This window comes from Myotis brandtii, unplaced genomic scaffold (genome assembly GCF_000412655.1).
Source record: "Myotis brandtii unplaced genomic scaffold, ASM41265v1 scaffold1260, whole genome shotgun sequence".
Classification (NCBI taxonomy): Eukaryota; Metazoa; Chordata; class Mammalia; order Chiroptera; family Vespertilionidae; genus Myotis; species Myotis brandtii.
The window spans coordinates 90284-113874 of record NW_005354426.1 but is presented as its reverse complement, the minus strand read 5'-3'; the positions used below and the strand labels follow the sequence as shown (position 1 = coordinate 113874).

Sequence of the window (23591 nt, the reverse complement as noted above, 5' to 3'; positions counted from 1 at the left end):
TCCCCAGTCACTGACAAAAGGCACCGAATTGTATTTTGAATTTTTGAGAAGCCTGACTATTATAACTATCCAATAAAGGCATCGCCAAGAATTGGGTTTTCACATTCTAAAAATAAAAACTAAAAGTCAATGTCTTCTGATTAATATATCAGCCCTACAGACATCTTTATTTGTTTTATCCAAGTATTTAATAGTTCTGCCAAGAAAACAGAAGATTTTTTTGGTTTTAAAAAATGCAGTGGTGGTTTAATAATGTTATAAATATCCAGCATGTCCCACTTCATTACAATTAACTTTCTATCATTACAGTATTTTAGATGTAATATTTTGGGCAGTCAGATCTTTTAAATGTTTGGAAAACAAAATAGAATAGTTGTAATTTAGGAATAATTTATTTAAAATACATGTTTCCTCCACATATTTGAACAATCTGTTCAAAACACAGCTCATTCATGTGGGACTTTGCCTGTGCAACTCTGAGTGGGAATCAGTACTTTCTTTGTTCGTCACTATGGAAACAAGTCAGCCTATCCTGAATGGCTGTTAGATCATGCAGAGTGATGCTCTTATCTCAGTGTAACTTCATCACGGAGCAAGCTGGCACTGACATCTCCTGGCCTCCAGCTCTCCTCTTGGGGGCCCAGCGCCATGCAGGACCCGCCCCGGCGGCTCTCGGCCATGCCCTTCCTCAGCTCCTTCTTACAGGGCCGCCGGCACTCCGCCTCAGACACAGTACTGAGGCTGCCGCAGGGGCAGCAGGGCTCCGGCTCCGGCTCCGGCTCCGCCACCAAGATGCTCTCCTCATCCTCTCTCCAGGTGATGCTAGCTGTGTCCTCTCTCAGCTGCGCCAAGAGAAACCCAACTTGCCCCGAGAGAAAAAGTAAAACTCCTTTTCTTCTTAAAGATTGCCTCAACTTTGAGTTTAAATTTAAGGATGTGAAAAGGCTGTGCTGTGCTTATACCTTTTTAATTTTTGACCATTCTGCATTATACTTTTTACTGTCTGTCATGCTGAGAGTTTCGGTGGATATATAATAGATAAAATGATTGACTGTTGTGTGTGTTTTCTTTAAAAATGTAGTTCTGAACAAACCTCACTCTCTTATAAAGATCTGCTTTTATGGTTTCTTCTCTTTGTGACCAGTATGACATGTGGAGATTGTGTACGAAAGAGTTTCCTACATTAAGAGATAGTGAACTTAGATGCAATGGAAATGGATTTAATCTTGACACAGTAAAGGTGGTCAGCACCAGCTCCTCATCTGCAGTCTGAGATAAAATGGAAGCCGTTTCCCAGGTCACTGTTCTGTTTGGAGTGTGGAGTTTCAAATCCCTTCCTGCATGTTCTAGGCAATTCAGGACGTCCAACACCAAAGTATACAAAAGTCGGAGAGCGTTTACGGCATGTCATTCCTGGACACATGGCCTGCTCCATGGCCTGTGGGGGCAAAGCTTGCAAATATGAAAATCCAGCCCGCTGGAGTGAGCAGGAGCAGGCCATTAAGGGGATCTACTCGTCCTGGTGAGTGATTCTGTCAGTCTGCCGTAGCTCTTCCCTGCGGCTAAGTTGAAAAAGGTAGTGAAGATGTATGTGGTGCCGGGTGGCAGGAGGACATGGAAGAGGATGTATGGGGTTTTGAAGTCAGAACCTTACCTCCCATCTCTTGCTGCCTGACAAGCTGTGGCCTACTCACTTAGGCACTCTGAACCTCAGTTTTCTCATCTATGAAATGGAAATAATATAACCAATGCCATGGGGTCTTTTTTTAATTAAGTGAAATAATGTATGTAAATATCTTAAAGAAATGGTAACTAGATAGCTCTTAAATTTCAGAAATTGCTAAAAGTAATAAAAATGCTAAGCTATAAATTTGAAAAATTATGAGGTAGTTTCCAATTTCATACAGGTAAGCTTTAACCTTACTTTAATTTTGGTCCTATTCTCTGTGTGAAAGGACCCACTTTCACACAAATACATCTTCAGTCTGCCTCAATAGGAGTGGTCCAAGGTGTCAGTTCAGTGGGCAATATAAGATGCTTGCATTTTTTATGGTTTATTAATAGTAAACTGTCAAGTAGATCTTTTCAATTTAGTGATACCTGAAAAGTTTTGATAATCAGACCAAATCCCATTTGAAAATTACTGTTTAAAGAATTCTAGTGATGAACCAATGTATATAGCAAGAATCCATTTACAAATTAGATAATTTGTTGACCAGAGTCTCTTAACTTGCAACCCATACTTTTCATACTGGATTTGCTGGGTACATGGATTTTGATCATGTTGGGGGTCCACTGTCACTGTTCTGCACAGATCATATTCTAGTCCGTCACTGTGTTTCTTAAAGATCCTTGTGAGAAAGCCAACACTATTCCTGATGTAATTTCTAATAATGCAGCTTAAGGCCACATTAATATTTTTATTTGTTTTTTACTGAACCATCGGAATCTTTTGTTTTGCCTCTGCTGATATCATGTTATATCTCTCCTCATCTCATACCAAGTACTATTAAATCTTGGGGGTTCCAATGTTTTGGGGAGCCATGTTGAATTTCAGGCATTACGCCGGGGGTGGGGGGGGGAGTTGGTATCTTTTTGGATCCTGCCCTGTTTATTTAATGTTACTCCTCTCAGGTTCATGTGACCCACATCTTTGGGTAGACTGCCTGATGTACCTTTTACGTAGCCATTTCTTAGGTCTCTGTCCATTTGTGCAGTCAATAAACATGCATTTGGCTACAGGCCAGGCACTGTGCTAGACACTTTCAAATTATTACCTCCTCTTCATCAAACTATTGTGAAGTAGGCATTGGTAAAGTCATTTTATTGGTGAAGAAATTGAGGTCCAGAGAAACTAAGTAATGTGCTACACAGCTTTTAGAAAGTAGAAAAGACAGCATTTGAAACCAGGCCCAACTGATTCCAGAGATCTTATTTTTTGATAAATTGCAATAACTCAGCATTTATTGATAACCATGTGTGGGGATTTTTGCTGAAGACTTTACATCTGTTTCATGTTGAATTCTCACACCAACCATCCAAAGCAGGTGTTTTTATTCCATTTAACACATAGGTAGCTGAACTGCAGATAGCTCAAGAACTGAAAATGCCTCCTGTTGTCCCCCTCACTTGGTTAAAAACCTATGGATAATGAACCTCACCTTTGCGCCAGTTGAGGTTTCTCCATCATGTCCACTAGAATCTCTTGAGTGTCCTTGAAAATGTTTTGTTGCAGTCCATACGTAGGCCCTGGAATTTTCCCAGAGATTTAAGCAGCTAGGTAGGGGTTTTTTTTAGAGCCCTAATCATAATGCAAAATTTAGGCCAGATTTGGATAAGGAGATTTTTATCTTACAGAGTTTTTGAAATCCTAAAAAAAAGTAGTGGCTAGTTACCCTGCTCTCAGTCCATGGAGCTGGAATGGTCTAGGTTTTGTGATTTCACCAGTCTTTTCTCCCACCTGTAGGATCACTGATAACATCCTGGCCATGGCTCGCCCGTCCACTGAGCTCCTTGAGAAATACTGCATCATCGAGCAGTTTCGGAGGTAAAATGTCATATTGTTCATACACTTTAATAAGCCAGCTCATGTTTTCTCTTCCATTGCTTTTGGCATCGATGGAAAAGTGTTTTCATTTTATCAATAGGTATAAAGAACGTATTTCAAATAAGATATTTGAGAATAATTCATACTGTTTATTAATGCTAAAAGTGATTACTTTTTTTTAAATGCTAGCTAATTCCCAGTATGACTCATTCTTTTCTTTTTCTTTTAAGCCATGGCTTAAAAACAGTCATTAACCTGCAGCGGCCTGGTGAGCATGCCAGCTGTGGGAACCCTCTGGAACAAGAAAGTGGTTTCACGTACCTTCCTGAGGCTTTCATGGAGGCTGGCAGTAAGTCCTTCCACCCTTCTCTCCATGAGTTACCAAGACAGTACTCAGAGACTTTGGTCTGCTCAGCTCTTAGCTTTAAAAGGTGATAGAAATAACTGTGCAGTAGTAGGGCTCCTAAACATGAAGATGAGCTCACTTTAACTTTAAAGAATGCTACCATTCTTCTGTGGTATTGCTGTTGAAAGGGCAGGCTTCCTTCTTCTGTGAGAGGGACCTTGAAAGGAGACCCTGTAGAAATAATGGTAACATTTGATTAGTGATTGCATTAACATTCACAGTATGTCAGACCTTTTATCTCATTTTATCCTTAAAGCAGCCTAGTAACATAGCTGTTTCTGCTTCACCCAGGCTTAGCAAGTTCTGCTTTGCCCACAGTCACACAGCCTAGCTGTGTTAGCAGGATTGGAACCCAGGACTCGCTGATGCTTTTGTTGCGGCACAGCAGTTCTGCCCCTGGGTAGGATGCTAGGATTCCTTATGTGACACTTTCAGAAGCTCATTAGTCATAAGAACTTTGGGGTGGGATCCCACCAGGTTAGAAAGGATCAACCTGTGCGATTTTAGAACTTTTTTAAAGCTTTTATCTAGCTCTTTTTTCCCCACTGAGTGGAAAAATCTGTACCATCTTCTGCCGTATATCAGTCATTTAGACTATGCTTAACCAGGATTATGCTTTCTCTCCAGAGCTGAGGCATTTGGGTGTAGATTACTGACTTTATTAATTTGCAATCCTGCTTTTCCATAATTCTTTCTGGCTGAGTTTCAGCAGGAAATGCCTTAAGTAATAGGGAATGTGCTTTGTAAGAAATGTTAACAATAAACTTACTGGAAATGTAAAAAGCCTATTATTCTAGGCCTACACATCTAGTGAGATCTGCGTGCCTTACAGTTTTCTACTCTTCATGAATTCACTCACTTTCTTCACATATCCTTGCAAATATTTTTCCTGTATGTTGATGCTTTTTTCCTATTCTCTTTTCATTGCCCAGTTTATTTCTACAATTTCGGATGGAAGGATTATGGTGTAGCGTCGCTTACCACCATCTTAGATATGGTGAAGGTGATGACATTTGCCTTACAAGAAGGAAAAGTAGCTATCCATTGTCATGCAGGGCTTGGTCGAACAGGTAAATTCTAGGAGGTTGTTTTATTGCCTTGTGGTATATTTAAACATATAAAGAATAATATTTTTAATATCCAATGTCTTTAAAAATAATAATGAAAATAGCAAGCATTGTTTTACCTACTGTTCTACGCATTTTACACTTACTGTCTTAATAAATCTTTAGCAACAATGTGAGTTTTGAAAAGACTAAGCAATTTGCTACATCAAGTAAGTGGAAGGGCCAGGATTTAAATTCATGACTGTCCGAATTTTGTTTGTGAAGGAGAGTCTATCCATGCCTAGAATTCTACATAAAAATCAATTATTTTACTTAAACAGGCAGCAGAATCTCAGTGTCATGCTGATATTGGACAGAAATAAAGATTGATGAGTTGGAATCTTCATTACCATTTGGTTCAACCAGACACCTGAGCTTGAGTCTGGCCATAGTGTACCTGTGTACCTGCCATGGAGTCTCCCACCTGCTCAGGAGCTTCGTTAGGGGAATGTATAATGTTTATACTGTTTCCCTTAATGTAAAGTGCTTCTAGCAATATAGTGTTATATCATGGTATGGGAAGAAAAAACACATATTCATGTAGAGACAAGTCTATAAGAAGAATTGTCAGGGGGAAAAATAGATTGTGAATGCTTCCCAAATTTAAAAATGTCCAGTTTGGCAGAATGCCAGGCAGGAATATTCCAGCAACTGATGGCAAAGGCAGTGTATGGATCCATTGGATGGAAATTTTCAGAAACTGTTAAATGGGAAATAGAAGCAGGATTTTATTTCTCCCATGTTAGAGTTGAGCATAAGAGGATAAACATGCTAGATCACCTCCCCTTACTCCCCAATTACTCAGTCATTCCCCTATTTCACACTCAGTGATTCCCCCCAACTCCACGCTGACTCCCCTTACTCCACACTTAGTCATGCCCCACTCCCTCCGCAATTACTGCATCACCCCCCTTACTCCACACTTAGTCATCCCCCACTCACTCCACCATTACTCCGTCATCCCCCGTTACTCCACACTTAGCTTCACTGCGACAATTTCTGTGCTTCCTCTGGGTACAGTGGGCACTGAGTGTTCTCAGTCAAGGCAAGGGGTACCATATAGACAAATAAATATATAAACACCTTTGCAAAAAGTTACAAAGTTATATTATCCTTAAAACGTTTTCCTATTTATCTGGTTTCTAAACACATATAAAATTTAAATCATCTGAGAGTGATAAATAAAAATATATATAAGCTTTTCTCATCTAGTTTTTTCTTCTTCACTATGTAGGTGTTTTAATAGCTTGTTACTTAGTTTTTGCAACAAGAATGACTGCTGATCAAGCCATTATATTTGTTCGGGCAAAGCGTCCCAATTCCATTCAGACTCGAGGACAGCTACTGTGTGTGAGGGAATTTACTCAGTTTCTGATTCCTCTTCGCAACATATTCTCTTGCTGTGACCCCAAAGCACATGCTGTCACCTTAACACAGTATCTGACTCGCCAGCGGCATCTACTTCATGGTTATGAGGCGCGACTTCTGAAACACGTGCCAAAAATTATCCACCTTGTGTGCAAATTGCTGCTCGACTTAGTTGAGAACAGGCCCATAGTGACAGAAGTGGTAGAAGCACCTGGCCTCTCAGCCGAAATTGAAAAGACTGTTTCTGAGGTGGTCACAATGCAGCTGGATAGAGAGTTACTGAGGCACGACAGTGAGGCGTCGGACTCCTTCACTCCCACTGCAGTGGCAGCGGATGTTGAGAATCAGGATATGATTCTTTCCAGTGAGCAAGAGTTTGACCCTCTGTGGAAGAGACGGAATGTAGAGTGCCTTCAGCCCCTGACTCACCTGAAAAGGCAACTCAGCTACAGCGACTCAGATTTACAGAGAGCCGAGTCACTTCTGGAGCAGTCAGGGACCCCGTGGACAGCATCTGCTCAGATCTCATTCTGCCACATCCCTAGGCAGCGGATGCCCATAGGCCACTGTGACACCCCACAGACTCCACAGCTGGATTTCAATAAGGAAATGCTGGTCCACAATACGTTTTCTTTCTGGAATCCAACTAAATTTGGAGGCTTAGAACGACTGAAAGATGACGGGTCACCAATTTTCCAAAGAAAGAATATTCCAAAGGAAGTGCAGCGAAGTAGAACCTTCTCTTCAGGTGTTTCAGGTTCATCCAACCCTGGGGAACCAGTTACACCCAACGTTGCAGATATCCCCAAGAAACCACACTGTTCTCCCCAGCAAGGGACCCCATGTCAGTGTGAAGTTCATGGTGGCCGCAGCAGTCCTGTGGACTATGGCTCCAGCCCCAAAGCACAGTCCTCGGTTGGACCTAAAACACAGAGCAGCAAAGATGTGCCTGAAGTTGCTCCACACACTGCTCTACAGTCTGAATTGAGTGTTGAAGAAAGGAGAATACTGGCAGCCAAAGCCCTGGCAAACTTAAGTGAGTTTGCAGAAAAGGAGGAAGTGAAAAGGAAGGTAGAAATGTGGCAGGTATTTGCATTTCACTTAATTACATATGCAAAAACATCATTCATTTTCCCAAATTTACTTGTATAATTATGAAGACATGTTTGTTATAATACTTTCGAACTTCAGGTTTCTCAGCTGTAATCGGAACCCGATGTCATAGAAATGACAGACTTTCTTCAGTCTCCTGTGGAAGAAAGCACTTAGCACTTGGCAGGGTGCCTGAGTGAGAGAGGCGTGGATAGTACTGATATTAGTAGCTTCCTTCTTTCTTGCTGGGTTTGTGGGATAGACTGACAGGCAGATGTACAGGCCATAGCAGACAGCTGTAAACTGACCTGAAAGATCTCTAGGCCAACCCAAGGCCTAGCAGTGAGAACACTGACCCATAAATGAAATCAGAGCAAATTCTTTTACAAAGGTCATCCATACAAGTGTTGAGTGAGGTCTGGAGGGAGCATGACAGATGCCATTTGCTCAGCATTCCCTCTGCAGACTCCCCGGTCCTGCCCCAGTGGCACCTGTCAGATCTGGAAAGCAAATGGAAGCAACTACAGAGTACCTGTGTGCTGTGGGTTTCTGAGGTGAGGTCTTTTGGGTCCCTTTCTTGGCTTTTACTTGAAATTTAAAATTTTAACCCTTTTTTGAGTAGTACTTTCACTAGAAAGACAGTCTTAAATCAACCACACTCTCTGCCCTGAATGAGCAGCTGATCTAGAGGAAAGGCAGGCCTTATAAACTTAGTTATCAGAACAGATCAACTGCCCAATGTGGGGCTGACCCAGGGAGGCCTGGCTTAGTGAAATCTTGACTTGTTAGCCCATAATCAACTACAAGTTATTTGTATAGCGGCTCTTCTATATCCTGCCATTAGTTAAGCAAGGTGTGTGCGCTTTTGAGGAGGGCCAGAACCTTCCTGCTGCAGAGGAAGGAAAATAGACATGGAACCTCACGTCAGCTTATAACTGTGTGACGGGAGGAGAGCACCTCACACACTTTCGCCATCAGAATTGGTTTGCTTAGTCAATAGTCAAATGTGGTGGGTTGATGTTGGTTTTTTTTCCAACATGAAGCGTGTTCTTTATTCCCTACTCACACCTGAACAAGCCTTCCACCCAGTGGCCAGGTCTTGCTGCTGCATTGCTGTATGTCATGGTAGCTGGCAGCAGACCCTTTAGCTTTCAGTGTGACAGCTCATGCCCCTCGTGGGCCAGCCCCCCCTGTGCCCACACTGCTCAGTGTGGTACATGGGCCACATTGTTTCAACATGTAACATATATGAAAGCATTTTCTAGAGGTAAATACTACTGTTTTGTTTGGATAGGTTTGCCTTTTTTTTCTTTTTTAGAGTTTATTATAAGGCTTTCAGTAATAAAAACAAATTAATTGAATTCTGGAAAGAGTAAACTAAGAGGACTTCCGGTCAAGATGGCAGAAGGTAATTGCCTTCTCCCACAACCACATCAAAATTACAACTGAACTACAGAAAAACCATCATTCAAAACCGCCTGAAACCTAGCTGAACAGAACTCCTATAACTAAGGATATAAGGAAGAAGCCATGTGAAGACTGGTAGCAGGGGCAGAACTCAGAACAGAACAGGTTGGTCCTACACCCATAGTGTGACAGTTTTAAATAAGGAGGGATATCTCCACTGCAGAGGTTCCCCCTGAGGAGCAAGGGGCCCAGCCCCACACCGCATTCCACCAGTCCTATATTCCAGTCTAGGAGGAGGAGTTCCCGTAACTTCTGGCTGTTAATCCAGCCAGAAGTGACTAAATGAGATGGAGGGCTCCTGGAGTCCCAGGCATTCCACTTAAAGGGCCTGTGCATAGACTTAGACTCACAGAAGCTTGAAATGTGCCAGGAACATACAGGGAGGAACTACAGGGAGCAAGGGTTGGAGGGGCAGCTTTCCCCTAGACAGAAGTGCTGTCAGAGGCCATATTTCCTTTGCTGAGCCCTCCCCCATAGAGCCTGCAAGTGGACATCATATCTGAGTGTCCATCAACCTGGCTAACACTGTTTGTTCTTCCCTGGTGATTCCCTGAGACCCTGCTCCACCCAAATTCCAGGCCCACCCAAGCTGTTTCCAGTGGCTCTTCTATACTAACAGCCTGTCTTGGCTCATGCTGCAGAGTTTCCTAAAATCTCAAACAAGCAGCATCTGGCCTCAGCATGCCCCGTACCTCTTGCTAAGTGGCCCCTAACTTGACACTATTGGCAGCCAGCCTTGGTAGGCAGCTTGGCCTCTCCCAATCACCTTCAAGCCTAGCATAAGTAGCAGCCATCTGCAGACCGCTTTGTAGCTCATGTCCGGTGGCCCTGGGCAGGGCACAGGCAGCAGCTGACCTTGCCCTGCACCTTCTGGAGGCCCCAGAGCCAGCACACCTGGTGACAGCTTCATTTTTAATGCTTTAATTGATTTTATTTTTAAAATATCTTTTTATTGATTCCAGAGAGAGAGAGAGAGGGAAACATCAATGATTGAAAGAGAATCATTGATCGGCTGCCTCCTGATCCCACAACCGGGGCATGTGCCCTGACCTGGTTCATAGATTGACACTCAACCATTGAGCAGCAACTTTTCAGTATTACTTGTGCTGACTTCAGACAATTTTTTTTAAAATAGCTAAAGTTGAACAGAACATAAAGTGTTCCCACATACCCACTTCCCCCAACACAAATACAATTTCCCCATAATCAACATCCCCCACCAGTGTGGTTCCTTTGTTACAATTGATGAATTATGGTGTAAACTGTGAATTTTGTGGCATTATGATAGTACATGGACAAATGGTCACCCGGGGTTCATAGTTTACATTATGATTCACTCTTGGTGTTTATTGTACATTGAGCAGATACATAATGACATGTATTCATCATTATGTATTATACCGAATACTCTCACTGCCCTGAACATATTCCATGCTCCACCTATTCATTGCTTATCCCTACTGCTTCTGGCAACCATTCATCTTTTTACTGTCTCCATAGTTTTGCCTTTTCCAGAATGTCATATAGTTGGGTTAATATAGTATGTTGGCATTTTAGATTGGCTTCTTTCACTTAGTAATGTGCATTTAAAGTTCCTTCATAGCTTTTCATGAGTTTTTAAGTGCTAAATAATATTCCATTAACTGGATATACCAAAGTTTATTTATGCATTCACCTACTGAAGGACATCTTGGTTGCTTCCAAGTTTTTGCAATTATAAATAAAGCTGCTATAAAACAAAAATAAATAAAATGTTAAAGATTAAAGACAGATAATCTTAAAAGCAGCAAGAGAAAAGCAATTAGGATGCACTTCCAGTGTTGCCATGGCGGCTAATGCTACCACTAACCCGTTGCAGCTGATGCCTCTCTCACAGCGGTTCTCAACCTGTGGGTCTCGACCCCTTTGGCGGTCGAACGACCCTTTCACAGGGGTCGCCTAAGACCATCCTACATATCAGATATTTACATTACGATTCATAACAGTAGCAACATTACAGTTATGAAGTAGCAACGAAAATAATTTTATGGTTGGGTCACAACATGAGGAACAGTATTTAAAGGGCCAGAAGGTTGAGAACCACTGCCTAGAGCAGGGGTGGGCAAACTTTTTGACTCGGGGGCCACAATGGGTTCTTAAACTGGACCGGAGGGCCGGAACAAAAGCATGGATGGAGTGTTTGTGTGAACTAATATAAATTCAAAGTAAACATCATTACATAAAAGGGTACGGTCTTTTTTTTTTTTTTAAGTTTTATTCATTTCAAACGGGCCGGATCCGGCCCGTGGGCCATAGTTTGCCCACGGCTGGCCTAGAGCTTGTGGACAAGTGTACAGGATCAAGAATTCAAATCGTGATGAAGAGTGATAAGGAAATTGTTGGCACACTTCTAGGATTTGATGACTTTGTCAATATGGTACTAGAAGATGTCACTGAGTTTTAAATCATACCAGAATGAAGAAGGATCACTAAATTAGGCCAGATTTTGCTGAATAGAAATAATATAACAATGCTGGTTCCTGGAGGAGAAGGACCTGAAGTATGAATGTATTTCTTTGACTTACGTTAGATTCTGTTGTGTCTTATACTGACAACAAAATATCATTTTTTTTTAACCTTTCACTATCTAGATTTTGTGAAGCCACGTTTCCCGTTAAAGGGGAATGCTTTGAAGAGGCATTTAAATGCCATTTTTTAAGTTAATCATGTTTAACTTGGGGGGAAAAGAACATTAAAGACTAAAATAAAGGTGGTTTGGGTTGTCATTTTATTTATTATACTGCAGTAGCCATTGGAACAAAGCTTATGGTCATTTTGTCAGTTGCTCTCTTGTCATTTTACATCTGTTTCCTTATTTATAGGACCATTTGGTTCTCAAAAATTGTTCCAAACAGAATGGTGAACTTTTAATTTTGAACAGGTGCATTTAACCTGAAATTATTCAATTCAGTTCAAACTGTGATGCTTTGAAATTAGGATTTTTCTACTGCACTCAAGTTTCAGTAACTTCTCTTAAAAACAAACACGTAATCTGTGCACATTGTAGAAATGCAGACAAATGAAAACATCATACTTTGATGTCTATCCTCTTAGACTTTCTCAGTACACATTTTATATTTTAAACAACTTGTTTGCCCTGCTTACACTGTTTTGTGGCCTCCATTGAAGACTTTTTAAAAATTTAAGTGGTGAATGTCTTTCCATGTCATATTTCAGCAACATTAATGTGTGCACAATATTTCATTAAATGGGTTTACCATAATTTATTTAGCCTATTATTATTGGCCACAGTAATCTAACTAAATCTTTATACATTTTTCATTTTTCTTAGAAAACGTTCAGAAGTATGTACTGTCAAAAGGTATATATTGTCATGTTGCTAACAAAACGTTTATAATTGGTGTTTTATACTTTACATACCACCATTGGCTGTGTTCTCTCTTCTCTCCTTGTCATTGTGATAGGCAAAACTTGGTATGTTTAAAATTTTCTTTATTAATTTTGTATTTTGTGGATTATGTCTATGAGGCTTTTGCCATTGAGATGCTTGTCTTGTTTTTTACTAATTTGTAAGAATTTTAAATAGGTTCCTCTTAGTTATGTATTTTGCAGGTAAATTCCCCAGTTTGTAGTTTGCCCATTAAAGGTACATTTTTGACATAAATAAAAAATATTTTATGTAGTCAAAAAAAAAGAGAGAGAGAGAGAGAGAAAGAAAAGCAATTAGTTACTTACAAGGGAGCTCCTGTAAGACTGTCAGCTGATTTCTCAACAGAATCTTTATAGACCAGAAGGGATTGGCATGAAATATTCAAAGTGATGAAGAGCAAGGACCTTGCAGCCAAGATTATTCCACCCAGCAAAGCTATCATTTAGAATTGAAGGACAGATACAAAGAGCTTCCCATACAAGAAAAAAACTAAAGGATTTCATCACCAACAAACCAGTATTATAAGAAATGTTAAAGGGTCTTCTTAAGAAGAAGGAAAAAAAGATAAAAAATATGAATAATAAAATGGCAAGAAATATATATCTGTCCATTACTTTAAATGGTTTAAATGCTTCAATCAAAAGACATCAGGTGGCTGAATGGATAACAAAACAAGACCCATACATATGCTGTCCACAGGAGACTCACCTCAGATCGAAAGACAGACACAGACTGAATATAAAGGGGTGGAAAAGATAGTTCATGAAAATGGAAATGGGGAAGAAAAAAAAGCTGGGGTAGCAAAACTTATACCAGACAAAATAGACTTTAAACAAAGGTTATAACAAGAGACAAGGAAGAACCCAGCAATTGCACTTCTGGGTATTTATCCAAAGTAACACAAAGCACTAAATCAAAGAGACATATACATCCATAGGTTCATTGCAGCAGCATTTACAGTAGCCAAGATATGGAGCAACATAAGTGTCCATCAACAAATGAATGGATAAAGAAGAAGTGGTGAATATGTACAATGAATATGACTAAGCCATAAAAAAGGAATGAAATCTTACCATCTATAACAATATGGATGGACCTAGAGACCCAGCAAAGCTATCATTTAGAATTGAAGGACAGATACAAAGAGCTTCCCATACAAGAAAAAAACTAAAGGATTTCATCACCAACAAACCAGTATTATAAGAAATGTTAAAGGGTCTTCTTAAGAAGAAGGAAAAAAAGATAAAAAATATGAATAATAAAATGGCAAGAAATATATATCTGTCCATTACTTTAAATGGTTTAAATGCTTCAATCAAAAGACATCAGGCTGAATGGATAACAAAACAAGACCCATACATATGCTGTCCACAGGAGACTCACCTCAGATCGAAAGACAGACACAGACTGAATATAAAGGGGTGGAAAAGATAGTTCATGAAAATGGAAATGGGGAAGAAAAAAAAGCTGGGGTAGCAAAACTTATACCAGACAAAATAGACTTTAAACAAAGGTTATAACAAGAGACAAGGAAGAACCCAGCAATTGCACTTCTGGGTATTTATCCAAAGTAACACAAAGCACTAAATCAAAAAGACGTTTACATCCATAGGTTCATTGCAGCAGCATTTACAGTAGCCAAGATATGGAATGCCTCACCCACACACCTCTGTGTAAGGCAGTGGTTCTCAACCTTCCTAATGCTGCGACCCTTTAATACAGTTCCTCATGTTGTGGTGACCCCCAACCATAAAATTATTTTTGTTGCTACTTCATAACTGTAATTTTGCTACTGTTATGAATCGTAATGTAAATATCTGATATGCAGGATGTATTTTCATTGTTACAAATTGAACATAATTAAAGCATAGTGATTAATCACAAAAACAATATGTAATTATATATGTGTTTTCCGATGGTCTTAGGCGACCCCTATGAAAGGGTCATTCGACCCCCAAAGAGGTCGCGACCCACAGGTTGAGAACCACTGACCTAGAGGGTGTTGTGCTGAGTGAAATAAACCAGACAGAGAAAGACAAATGTCAGACGATTTCACTTGTATGTGAAATCAGAAAAGGAGAACAGGCAGAACAGAAACAGATTCATTGATACAGGGAATATTGATGCTTGCCAGAGGAGAGGGGACTTGGGGGACTGGGTGGAAAAGGTGAGGGGATTAAGAAGTAAAAATTGGTAGTTACAAGTAGTCACAGGGAAGTACAGCATAGGGAACATAGTCAATACTATGTGGTGTATGATGGGTACTAGATTTATCAAGGTGATCACTTTGTAAGTTATATAAAGGTCTAATCTGGGCTGTACACTTGAAACTAACATTGTACATCAACTATAATGAAAAATAAAAAATCATTTAAAAGAAAAAGTAAAGTGAACATGATTTAAATGGCATAATGCGCCTTGTCCCTATACTAGGCCCTTTCATGTCTTTTATCTGGTGATTTCACAGTAATACTTTGAGGCAGATGATATTATTCACAGGTTCTTTGTTAATCTATATAGTCCTTATAAATTAAGTATCACAAATGGGGGAACTATGGGTCCCAGGGATCACATGACATGCTTGCAGTCACATGGCCCAAATGCCTCCGAGCAGGATACAGCTCATGTGTTTAATACTTTTCATCATTCTTATGTCTTTCCTAATCCCACTGAAGATTTCAGAAAACATTGATGTAACGGTCATTTAATAAGAGGGTCTTTGAGTTTTGTCATTTCTGCCCAGCCTGTTTTCTCAAGTTGACTTATTTATGCCAGAGGACCCTGGTGGCATGAAGAAACATCACAGACTGGGTGGAGTAGACCTGGTGGGAATGCCTGTTTTGCCCTTTTCTCGATTTGGGCTCCTGGGCAAGTTATTTTATCTTTCCTGAGCCCCAGTACATTTGTCGGTAGAGGGAATTGGGTTGCTGTAGAATCAGAGGTAAGTCATGTATCAGAGTTCCTATCATAAGGAAAGTGTTCTACAATTACAGAATGGGTGAATGGATGAATGGTAGCGGTTACTATGCTTATTACTATTGCAAGCATATTTCATTTACTAAAACATAAATCTGAAATTAAATGTCCTGTCAGAAATTAAAATTCTTATCTCACTTTCCTCTGTTCTCTGTGAGGCAAAGTTTTAAAATCACCTGCCTAAATTATCTCCAGGCATGTGGAGTAGTGGCAAGACTTCCTAGTTGTTTACACCCTATCAAATTTCAGGGTACAGTGCTTATTGTTTGTTAAATGCTACATAGGATTCTAAAGAACTTGAAAGAAGTACATTTATCAACTTTTAGGCATTTTTGGGAATACACTTTAAAGTTTCAGTCAGAAGCTTTTCCTTATCCCAGGTTAATTTGCAAATGTTCTTTTATTTATAATTTTAATCTACCTTTCTACTTCATTGCAGCAAATATTTCTGATTTGTTCCCCAAGACCCTGAAACGCAGGCTTCCTTCCTGAGCTGTTGCTGTGGTTCCTCAATGAAGTGGAAAGCTTAGGTTAATAACTAAGCCATTCTCTGCACTGGGAGCTTTAGGAGGCCTCAGACTGCTCAACACCTATGGGGCAGGGATGCACTTCATAGAGGGAAACAGGCTTAGAGAGGTTCAATATCTCAACCCAATGTGCCTCCTGGATAGCTTGAGGTTCATCAGATGTCAGATGGTGCCTGCTTCCTCTCCCTCCCTCCCTTCTCTCTTCCTTATCTCTCCTCCCTCTTTCTCTTTTTTTCTTCCTTTCTTTTTAGAAAGAGCTAAATTCCCGAGACGGAGCTTGGGAAAGAATATGTGGTGAGAGGGATCCTTTCATCCTGTGCAGTTTGATGTGGTCGTGGGTGGAGCAGCTGAAGGAGCCTGTGATAACCCAAGAGGATGTGAGCATGTTGGCTGACAGATGTGCGGATGCTGCAGATGCACTGTTTCTATTAGAGAAGGTAAGGTAGCTGCTGGACCAAGTGATGCAGTTAATTATGTAAGTTCACACACTAAAAAAACCATTGTAAAAAGGGAATTCATATGGAATCACATATCTGGGTCTAATTTAAGTTTCTGTGTTTAAGTTTTTCCAAGAAATACCCAGTATAAATATTTAGAAGATACAAAAATAAAAAGAGAAATGCCCATAATCCCAGGAGAGCCACTTTAAACATTTTCACGTCTTTCAGACTTATCACCACGTATGTTAACTTGGTAGAAATCATTTCATATACAACTTTATGCTTCATTTTTGCTCAAAATTATAACATAGGTATATTTCCATGTTTAGTGTAACATTTTCATAAATATTAACTTGATGGACAGGTAATACTCTAACACTGTGGAGATATGTTATAATTAACCATTTTCACTTTCAAGTATTCGTTTCTACTTATTTACCATAACTGTACAATGTGAAGAGCTGTGAGGTAGGTTGGAACATGCACTCATTTGTATTTTCTGTGAAAGGGAAGTGTGTCGCGTACATATGTATGTAGTCCATGTATAAAAGGTAGAAGACTATAAAAGGAAAAGCAAGAAATCGATAGATAATGATGGTGATTGCCTTAGGGAACGTACTAGGAGACAATAGGTCTAGGGAGGGAGGGAAGGAGACTGACTTGTCATTGTAGATCCTTCTTACAATTTAATATTTTTAACCATAGAGAAATGTTAAATTTTTTTTAAATATATTTCTATTGATTTTTTGCAGAGAGGAAGGGAGAGAGATAGAGAGCCAGAAACATCGATGAGAGAGAAACATCGATCAGCTCAAGAAATCGATAGATAATGATGGTGATTGCCTTAGGGAACGTACTAGGAGACAATAGGTCTAGGGAGGGAGGGAAGGAGACTGACTTGTCATTGTAGATCCTTCTAACCATAGAGAAATGTTACATTTTATTTAAAAATAGGCTTTGTTTTTATTTTAGGAAACTATTATCTCATAATCAGCCTTGCGTTACCTACTGTGCTGCCGTGTCTCCCGTTTCCACATCTGCGCTACTGCTGGGGACGCAGACACGCAGACACACAGTGGTGTGATGCACGGCTTTAAGATGAGATGTTTCCTGCATTGGGAGTCCTCTTAGGCTGGTTTCTCAGCAGGTAAATTACAGAGATGAGCCTGGAGAAGGGTTGAGGGAGGCAGTTACCCTTCTTGGGTGGTGGCGGCCAGGCCCTTGCTGAGCTGTAGATTCTGTGTTCACCTTTGTCCATCCCCCAGCCCGGAAAGGTAGAGGATCCGTTTTACTGAAAAGGGAAGGTGACATAACTGCCCCAGGCATGCAGCCTGTGGCGGAGCAGGATTCACGCTCACGGTTCTAGCACAGCGTGTGCTCCCATCGTCACTCACTCCATGCCCACGGGTAGGCGTTGGCATCATGTCAGGGGTTTACTTCTGTCAGCGTCACTGTTGTGATCATGTGTGCTTGAGCAGATGTCCAGGTGCAGCCAGTGGCTCTGAGGGCCATGTGCACGGGATGCTCACTGTGCAGGGATGGGGCTTCTCCTTTGTTTCTCTAAGGGCAGCCCCAGGAACCAAGTCTGGACGCTTTGTCAGAGACCTTCTCCTAAGCTCCCAGGCTTCCCAAGGGCTGCCCGGTCCCTCCTGACACCCAGCCGTCCTCCAGTGTCTGCAGGCAGCAGGGCAAGCAGGTCCCTGGTTGCCGTGACATGTCGGCATACACAGCCCAACTGACGCCATTGTGTCCAGAAACAGTAAGAGTGGATCATCCCTTCAGTTCACTTCAAGGAAAACATTTCATTTGAAATTGTGCTTCATGTAATAATTAAGCAGCTCCTGAAAGCATTCAGACACGTAACAGTAAACACTGGTAGAGCCCTGGGTAGACAGTGTAGTGTTGGAGGTTATAAGCACTTGGTCACATGCCAGTTCCTGGCGCTCCACTTGCTTTGAGTTTATTTCTTGAGGCATTTTTCAAAAAAACTTGTTTGATTTCGATTTCTGCAAAAAACAGGGCCAGCACCAGACTATTCTTTGCGTGTTGCACTGCCTGGTGAGCCTGCAGCCAGTTCCCGAGGATGTGGAGGAAGCTGTCCTGGCCCACACCATCCAAGCTTTCACCAAGGTGGGTGGCGCTTTCCCTCCTTCAGACCACAGCAGCATGATCTTTGCACGTTAGAATCCAGAGGTCAGCTGCCTCCTCTAAAATAAAACTGTTAGCCACATCTCCTCTTCGGGGAAATGTGTTTGACATTTCTTAAAAGTAGTTGCAGTCTTTTGGCTAAAATTACCCGTTTTCTAACAGTGATATTAGAAAAAGCTGACCTGTGGGTTTTTTTGTAGGAGAACATTGAAACAAAGAGCTTTTATAAAGAGAAACAGTTGGGTATTGAGAAAATATTTTAAATGATGTGCTAGTAGGAGTCAGAGAATTTTGTTGTTGAGCCAGTTCTACCTTGGGTCTAAACAAGAAATCATCTAGTGAGAATTCAGTGTCCAGCATTGACGATTAGGTAGTGTGTCCTAGTTGGCAAATCCTAAGCAGAGAGTAAAAAACGTTTCCTTCCTCTGCACATCCTTCTGGCTTATAACAGTCTTTCCTGGCTGAAGAAGAGTCAGGTGCCTGCCAAGTGAAGAGGTTTCCCTTACCCATTCAGCTAATTTTTTGGTACTTCTCACTTATGATATGAAAAAGTCATTAAACAAAGAACCCAGCATTTCAATGATGGTGTCTGTGGTAAACACTAATGGTGATATCAGTCATTATCGGTAATTCACCAGTCTCCTCCGCCTCCGCTCTTTCCAAAGTGATATTATTCCGGCAGGCTTTCTTGTTCCTCATCTGGAGCTTTATGGCACTAAGTTTCCAGAGTCAGCAGCGCAAACCCCAGTCACATGATCCTTTATGTCTATATTTTATTACATTTTCATAGGCCTTCATAGACCAAGAAGCTACTTGCTGTGTGGGGAAGGCTGTGGTTTGGTGCTTACCAAAGTAAACAGTGGAGACTGTTATTAATGTTAGTAAGTTTCTGTAAATATGATAGACAATATAATGAATGGCTAAGATAAAAATAAGTGTCTGATTTAACTGAAAATGATACTCAATATTGGTCTCTCCAAAATTCTTCACAACTCCTTTTGGCCTTTGAGGGAGATACTAGTGAAGAGTTAAATATACCAGCTGTTCCAAATCTGTCCATAAAAATGTTAGGAGAGAGTCCTTGGGCCTCTCCCGCTGTGCACAATCATAGGAGCAGTGTGTGACAGCTCTCGTCCTGGGCTTCCCATGTAGAAAAGGCCGTGTCTCCCTGCACGCAGAGCTCAGCAGGCTTGCTGCAGCCCCGCATTGAGATCCTCAGCTATGGTGCAAATGCCCTGCTTGTGCAGCGTCCACCTGTGCCCTCCACATCACCCCCATGTGACCTGGAGGGCAAAGGAACCCACATGTGATTATGTTGTTCAAGTTACAAGGTTGTTAGTCTCTGGCCCAGCAGTCTAGTGTCTCCTTCCAGGGTCCCCAAGCCAGCAGATGTCAGCATGTGAGCAGAGTGAAATCCCAGACACTTCCCAGCCCTTCACAAGGGGATAGCCCTCCCTCCCTCCAGGAGCAGGAGGAGGGGGTCACTGGCCAAGGGATCTCATCCTGTCACAGGAGTCACATGTGTCTTTGGGGGTGGGGTGGAAGCATGGTCATTGCTCTAGTTGTCCATCCTGCATCACTCCTAACCCTGTAGTACAGTGAACTTGGGCAGATAGTTTGCCTATGTGTACATGGTGCCTTCCCACCAAGGAAGCGGCTACATAGGTTTTTATGTGTGTCACACCCATGTCAGGATCTCATATTTAGTACTCACCGAAACCCTAAGGAGATGGGCATTGCAGCCTCCTCTTATAGAGAGGTCAGGGATGACCCGAGGCTGCATGGCTGGCTGGTGGAAGGCCAGGCTCCTGTTCAGGCCACCCCGGTGCAACACTGGTAGCTAGTGCACGTTGTTTTCATGAGGAGACCTTGCCCTTATATCATCAGTGATCGGGTTCTGGTTCCAAAACACACTGCACACTCAGTGTCGACCGGATTCCTGACAGTGTATGAGTATACTACATATCCAGGCACTAGATTTAAGTCTTTGGGTTTTCATTGATCAATTTGTCATTGATGTAATTAGCAATTCTAATATGTAATTAAAATTAATGTGAGAAATGTATTGTGTGTACTTTTTAAATATATATTTTTATTGATTTCAGAGGGGAAGGGAGAGGGAGAGAGAGGTAGAAACATCAGTGATGAGAGAGAATCATTGATTGGCTGCCTCCTGCACGCCCCACACTGGGGATTGAGACCACAACATAATCATGTGCCCTGACCGGGAATTGAACTGTGACCTCCTGGTTCATAGGTCACCGCTCAACCACTGAGCCAAGCTGGCCTGGCATATTGTGTATGCTTTTAAATTTATATATAATTTTGCCCTAACCGGTTTAGCTCAGTGGGTAGAGTGTGGCCTGCGGACCAAAGGGTCCCAGGTTCAATTCCAGTCAAGGGCACATACCTCGGTTGCAGGCTCCTCCCTGGCCCGGGCCCTGGTCGGGGTGCATGCAGGAGGCAACTAATCAATGTGTTTCTCTGACATCGATATTTCTCTCTGTCTTTCCCTCTCCCACTCTCTCTAAAAATCAGTGGAAAATATCTTTGGGTGAGGATTTTAAAAATGTTATATATAATTTTGCTAATAAGTGTTATTTTTTCCCCATCCCATTTCTTTTCTCCCAAAATAGACTGGTTAAAATTCTTGTTTCAGTGTCCTGAATATAAATTTTCTTTGTCACAGGTTCATTTTGATTCTGAAAATGGACCCATAGTTTACAACACCCTAAAGAAAATATTTAAGCACACACTTGAAGAAAAAAGAAAAATGACAAAAGACAGCCCTAAGCCTGGTGTTTAGTGCAGCTGACTTTCCCTTCATTGCGAATATTTCAGACCAGAAGACCCAGGCGGCATTTCTGCTCATAGAGGCACAAGGTCAAGTGCAGAGCTGCTTCATCTCCCAGCACTTTGCTTCATGCTCTTGGTTGTGCTAAGAATGACTGCTTCTGTTTGGAGCAATTCTATATCTTAAGATATCGTTGAGCTACATTTTTATGTTGAAACATTGCCATAAAGTTGGTGCCGCTTTATTTATTTAACTGAATTAATATTGTTGTTACTATTTTAAGTAATGTATGTTTACATCCTTATTCTTTTTGACATTTTGGAAAAAAGTTGTAACTCTTCTTTCCAAAACAATTATCTTGTTGACAGAACTCCTACCATTTTTACCAAGTAGATGTCAGGAGTAAAATCTCAGTGTGTATCCATCCCCTGATGCATGATGTAAGGAAGTCACCAAGTGTCTTAAACCAAGTGTTTCTTATTTCTTAATAAGAAGGTTGTTGATACAATGTTTTTAAAGGGTTTTTTTCAATTGTTGAAATCTTTTGTGTGTGTTTTTTTCTTTTTATAAATGTGGCAAAGGGTTTCAAAATACATTCTATTTCAGAGTAGTTTCGTTTTATTGTTAAAGGAATGACTGTGAGATGGTTGGGTTTTTTTTACTTGTAGAAAGTAGACTTGCTCAGGCTTCTCGACAATGTTGCCAACCTTTGCTGTCACAGGAGACAGGAGTGGTTCTCACACATCAGCCTTATTCCCACTCCCCTGGGCTGCTGCTGAGTCAAATAGCATCTTTACAGAGGAATTGGGCTCAGTGGCGGGCACTGTGGGAAGCTGCTCTGAAGCAGGACCCCACAGAAAGGCCGGCCTCCAGGCACTGCAGCCCTCCCCAGTGCATGTCTGTTCATGCTGACGGTGTGATAGCGTGAGATCTGGCCCATACCTCCCAGTCTGCCATTCTATAGACCAAGTTGCCTTTGACTGCCTTTTGACTAGAACAAGTAAGATTTTTAAATTGAATTTGACCCACTTAGGTTATTTTCGCCCTACTGGCTTTAGATAAGAACCTAAACTGGTTCCTTGTAGAACCAAACTATCAATCAGCTATTGAAGCCATAACTAATATTCAAATGAACAGGTGGGGTACCTAGGCCAGGCCAGAGAGGATCAAAGTTTTTCCCAATAAAGGTGATATTAATCAAACCATTTTCAAACTAAAGAAACTACTTAATCATAAAGACAGAATGTCAGGAAAAGCTAATTAACAACAAATGAAATTTCTCTAACTTCTGCATTTGTGAATCAAGCTCTAGCACATTAAAAATATTTTAGTCATTATCAGTCTTACTAACTCTGCTGGCAAACACTAAATGCCATTTCCTCCCACACTGTTTGCATTTTCTTAGGAAATCAAATCCAACGAGTTTTAATGAACCGGGTTGTCCATTCCTGATATTTCTCATTTTCAAGTGCCTGATTTAGGTAATTAGGAGAGAAGACAATTGCATTTTATCCAAAGATATGTTATTAAAATGTTTTGTACCCAAAAAGATGTCTGTTCTCTTCTCATTCAGTCTCATGTGGGCAAGTGGCACCACGGCGTGTCTGATGGTGTGACCCCCAGTGCACCTCTAAAATCTACACCCACTCGCAAAGGAGAGCTGGTGGGAGAGTTCATTAGGCTGTGTACAGTTACTGTATTTATTTGAATAAAAGTGAAAATAACCCAAACACTTATCTTGTACTTCTTCAGCTTGGGAGTCGTGCACATCCTGATGCAGTTGGTGGTTAGACTATCCTGATGGGCAGACTGAGCTGTAGGCTGAACAGGCAGCTAGTCAAGCTCTCCTCAATTCCGACTCTGTGGGTTCAGAATGACCAAGGGTGTCAGGGGACCCGGGTTGGAGAATTCTAAGAGGAATGGGCAAGGAAAATAAGGCTGACAAGATTCCTGACTTCCTGTATTTGAATGGATGAGGAATTCTTTGTTGCCCAGAGAATAGAAATCTACCTATAGGAAGAAGTTACGGGTCGCAAAATTCAGCTCAGCACAAGTGGGCATTCAGAAGTTCCTACCCCAGGGAGCACATGCATTGTCTTGCCTATTTCTCTTACCAGACCTAGAGAGGAAAGATTCTTGCCTGAGGAAGGAATCCCACCCATTCTGAGTGACTTTGAACCATGCCCTCCTCCTCCTGAAACCACCTGCCTATGGAGCTTGGAACCAGGTAGAGCTGCCCAGCACGGAGGGCCCCATCAGGGACCCTGAGGCCCTCTTAGCATTCGACTCC

The 23591-nt window shown here is 41.3% G+C and overlaps 1 protein-coding gene and 1 pseudogene across 2 annotated transcripts in view; both read left to right on the top strand.

Annotated features, from left to right (window-relative positions):
- Window positions 1–23026, top strand: part of PTPDC1 (protein tyrosine phosphatase domain containing 1) — a 60336-nt gene extending 37310 nt beyond the window's left edge. The window contains exons 1-9 of one of the 2 annotated variants that reach the window (XM_014534194.1): window positions 498–880; window positions 1351–1522; window positions 3467–3547; window positions 3778–3896; window positions 4886–5023; window positions 6294–7513; window positions 16171–16356; window positions 18379–18489; window positions 21197–23026. In XM_014534194.1, coding sequence (XP_014389680.1) covers window positions 649–880; window positions 1351–1522; window positions 3467–3547; window positions 3778–3896; window positions 4886–5023; window positions 6294–7513; window positions 16171–16356; window positions 18379–18489; window positions 21197–21313 — 2376 coding nt within the window. In that variant the 5' untranslated portion in view covers window positions 498–648 and the 3' untranslated portion in view covers window positions 21314–23026. Of the gene's footprint in view, window positions 1–497; window positions 881–1350; window positions 1523–3466; window positions 3548–3777; window positions 3897–4885; window positions 5024–6293; window positions 7514–16170; window positions 16357–18378; window positions 18490–21196 lie in introns of those variants that run through there. The other variant, XM_005859473.2, reaches the window with a different exon arrangement.
- Window positions 11303–11772, top strand: LOC102243317 (annotated as a pseudogene).
- Window positions 23027–23591: the final 565 nt, after the last annotated feature.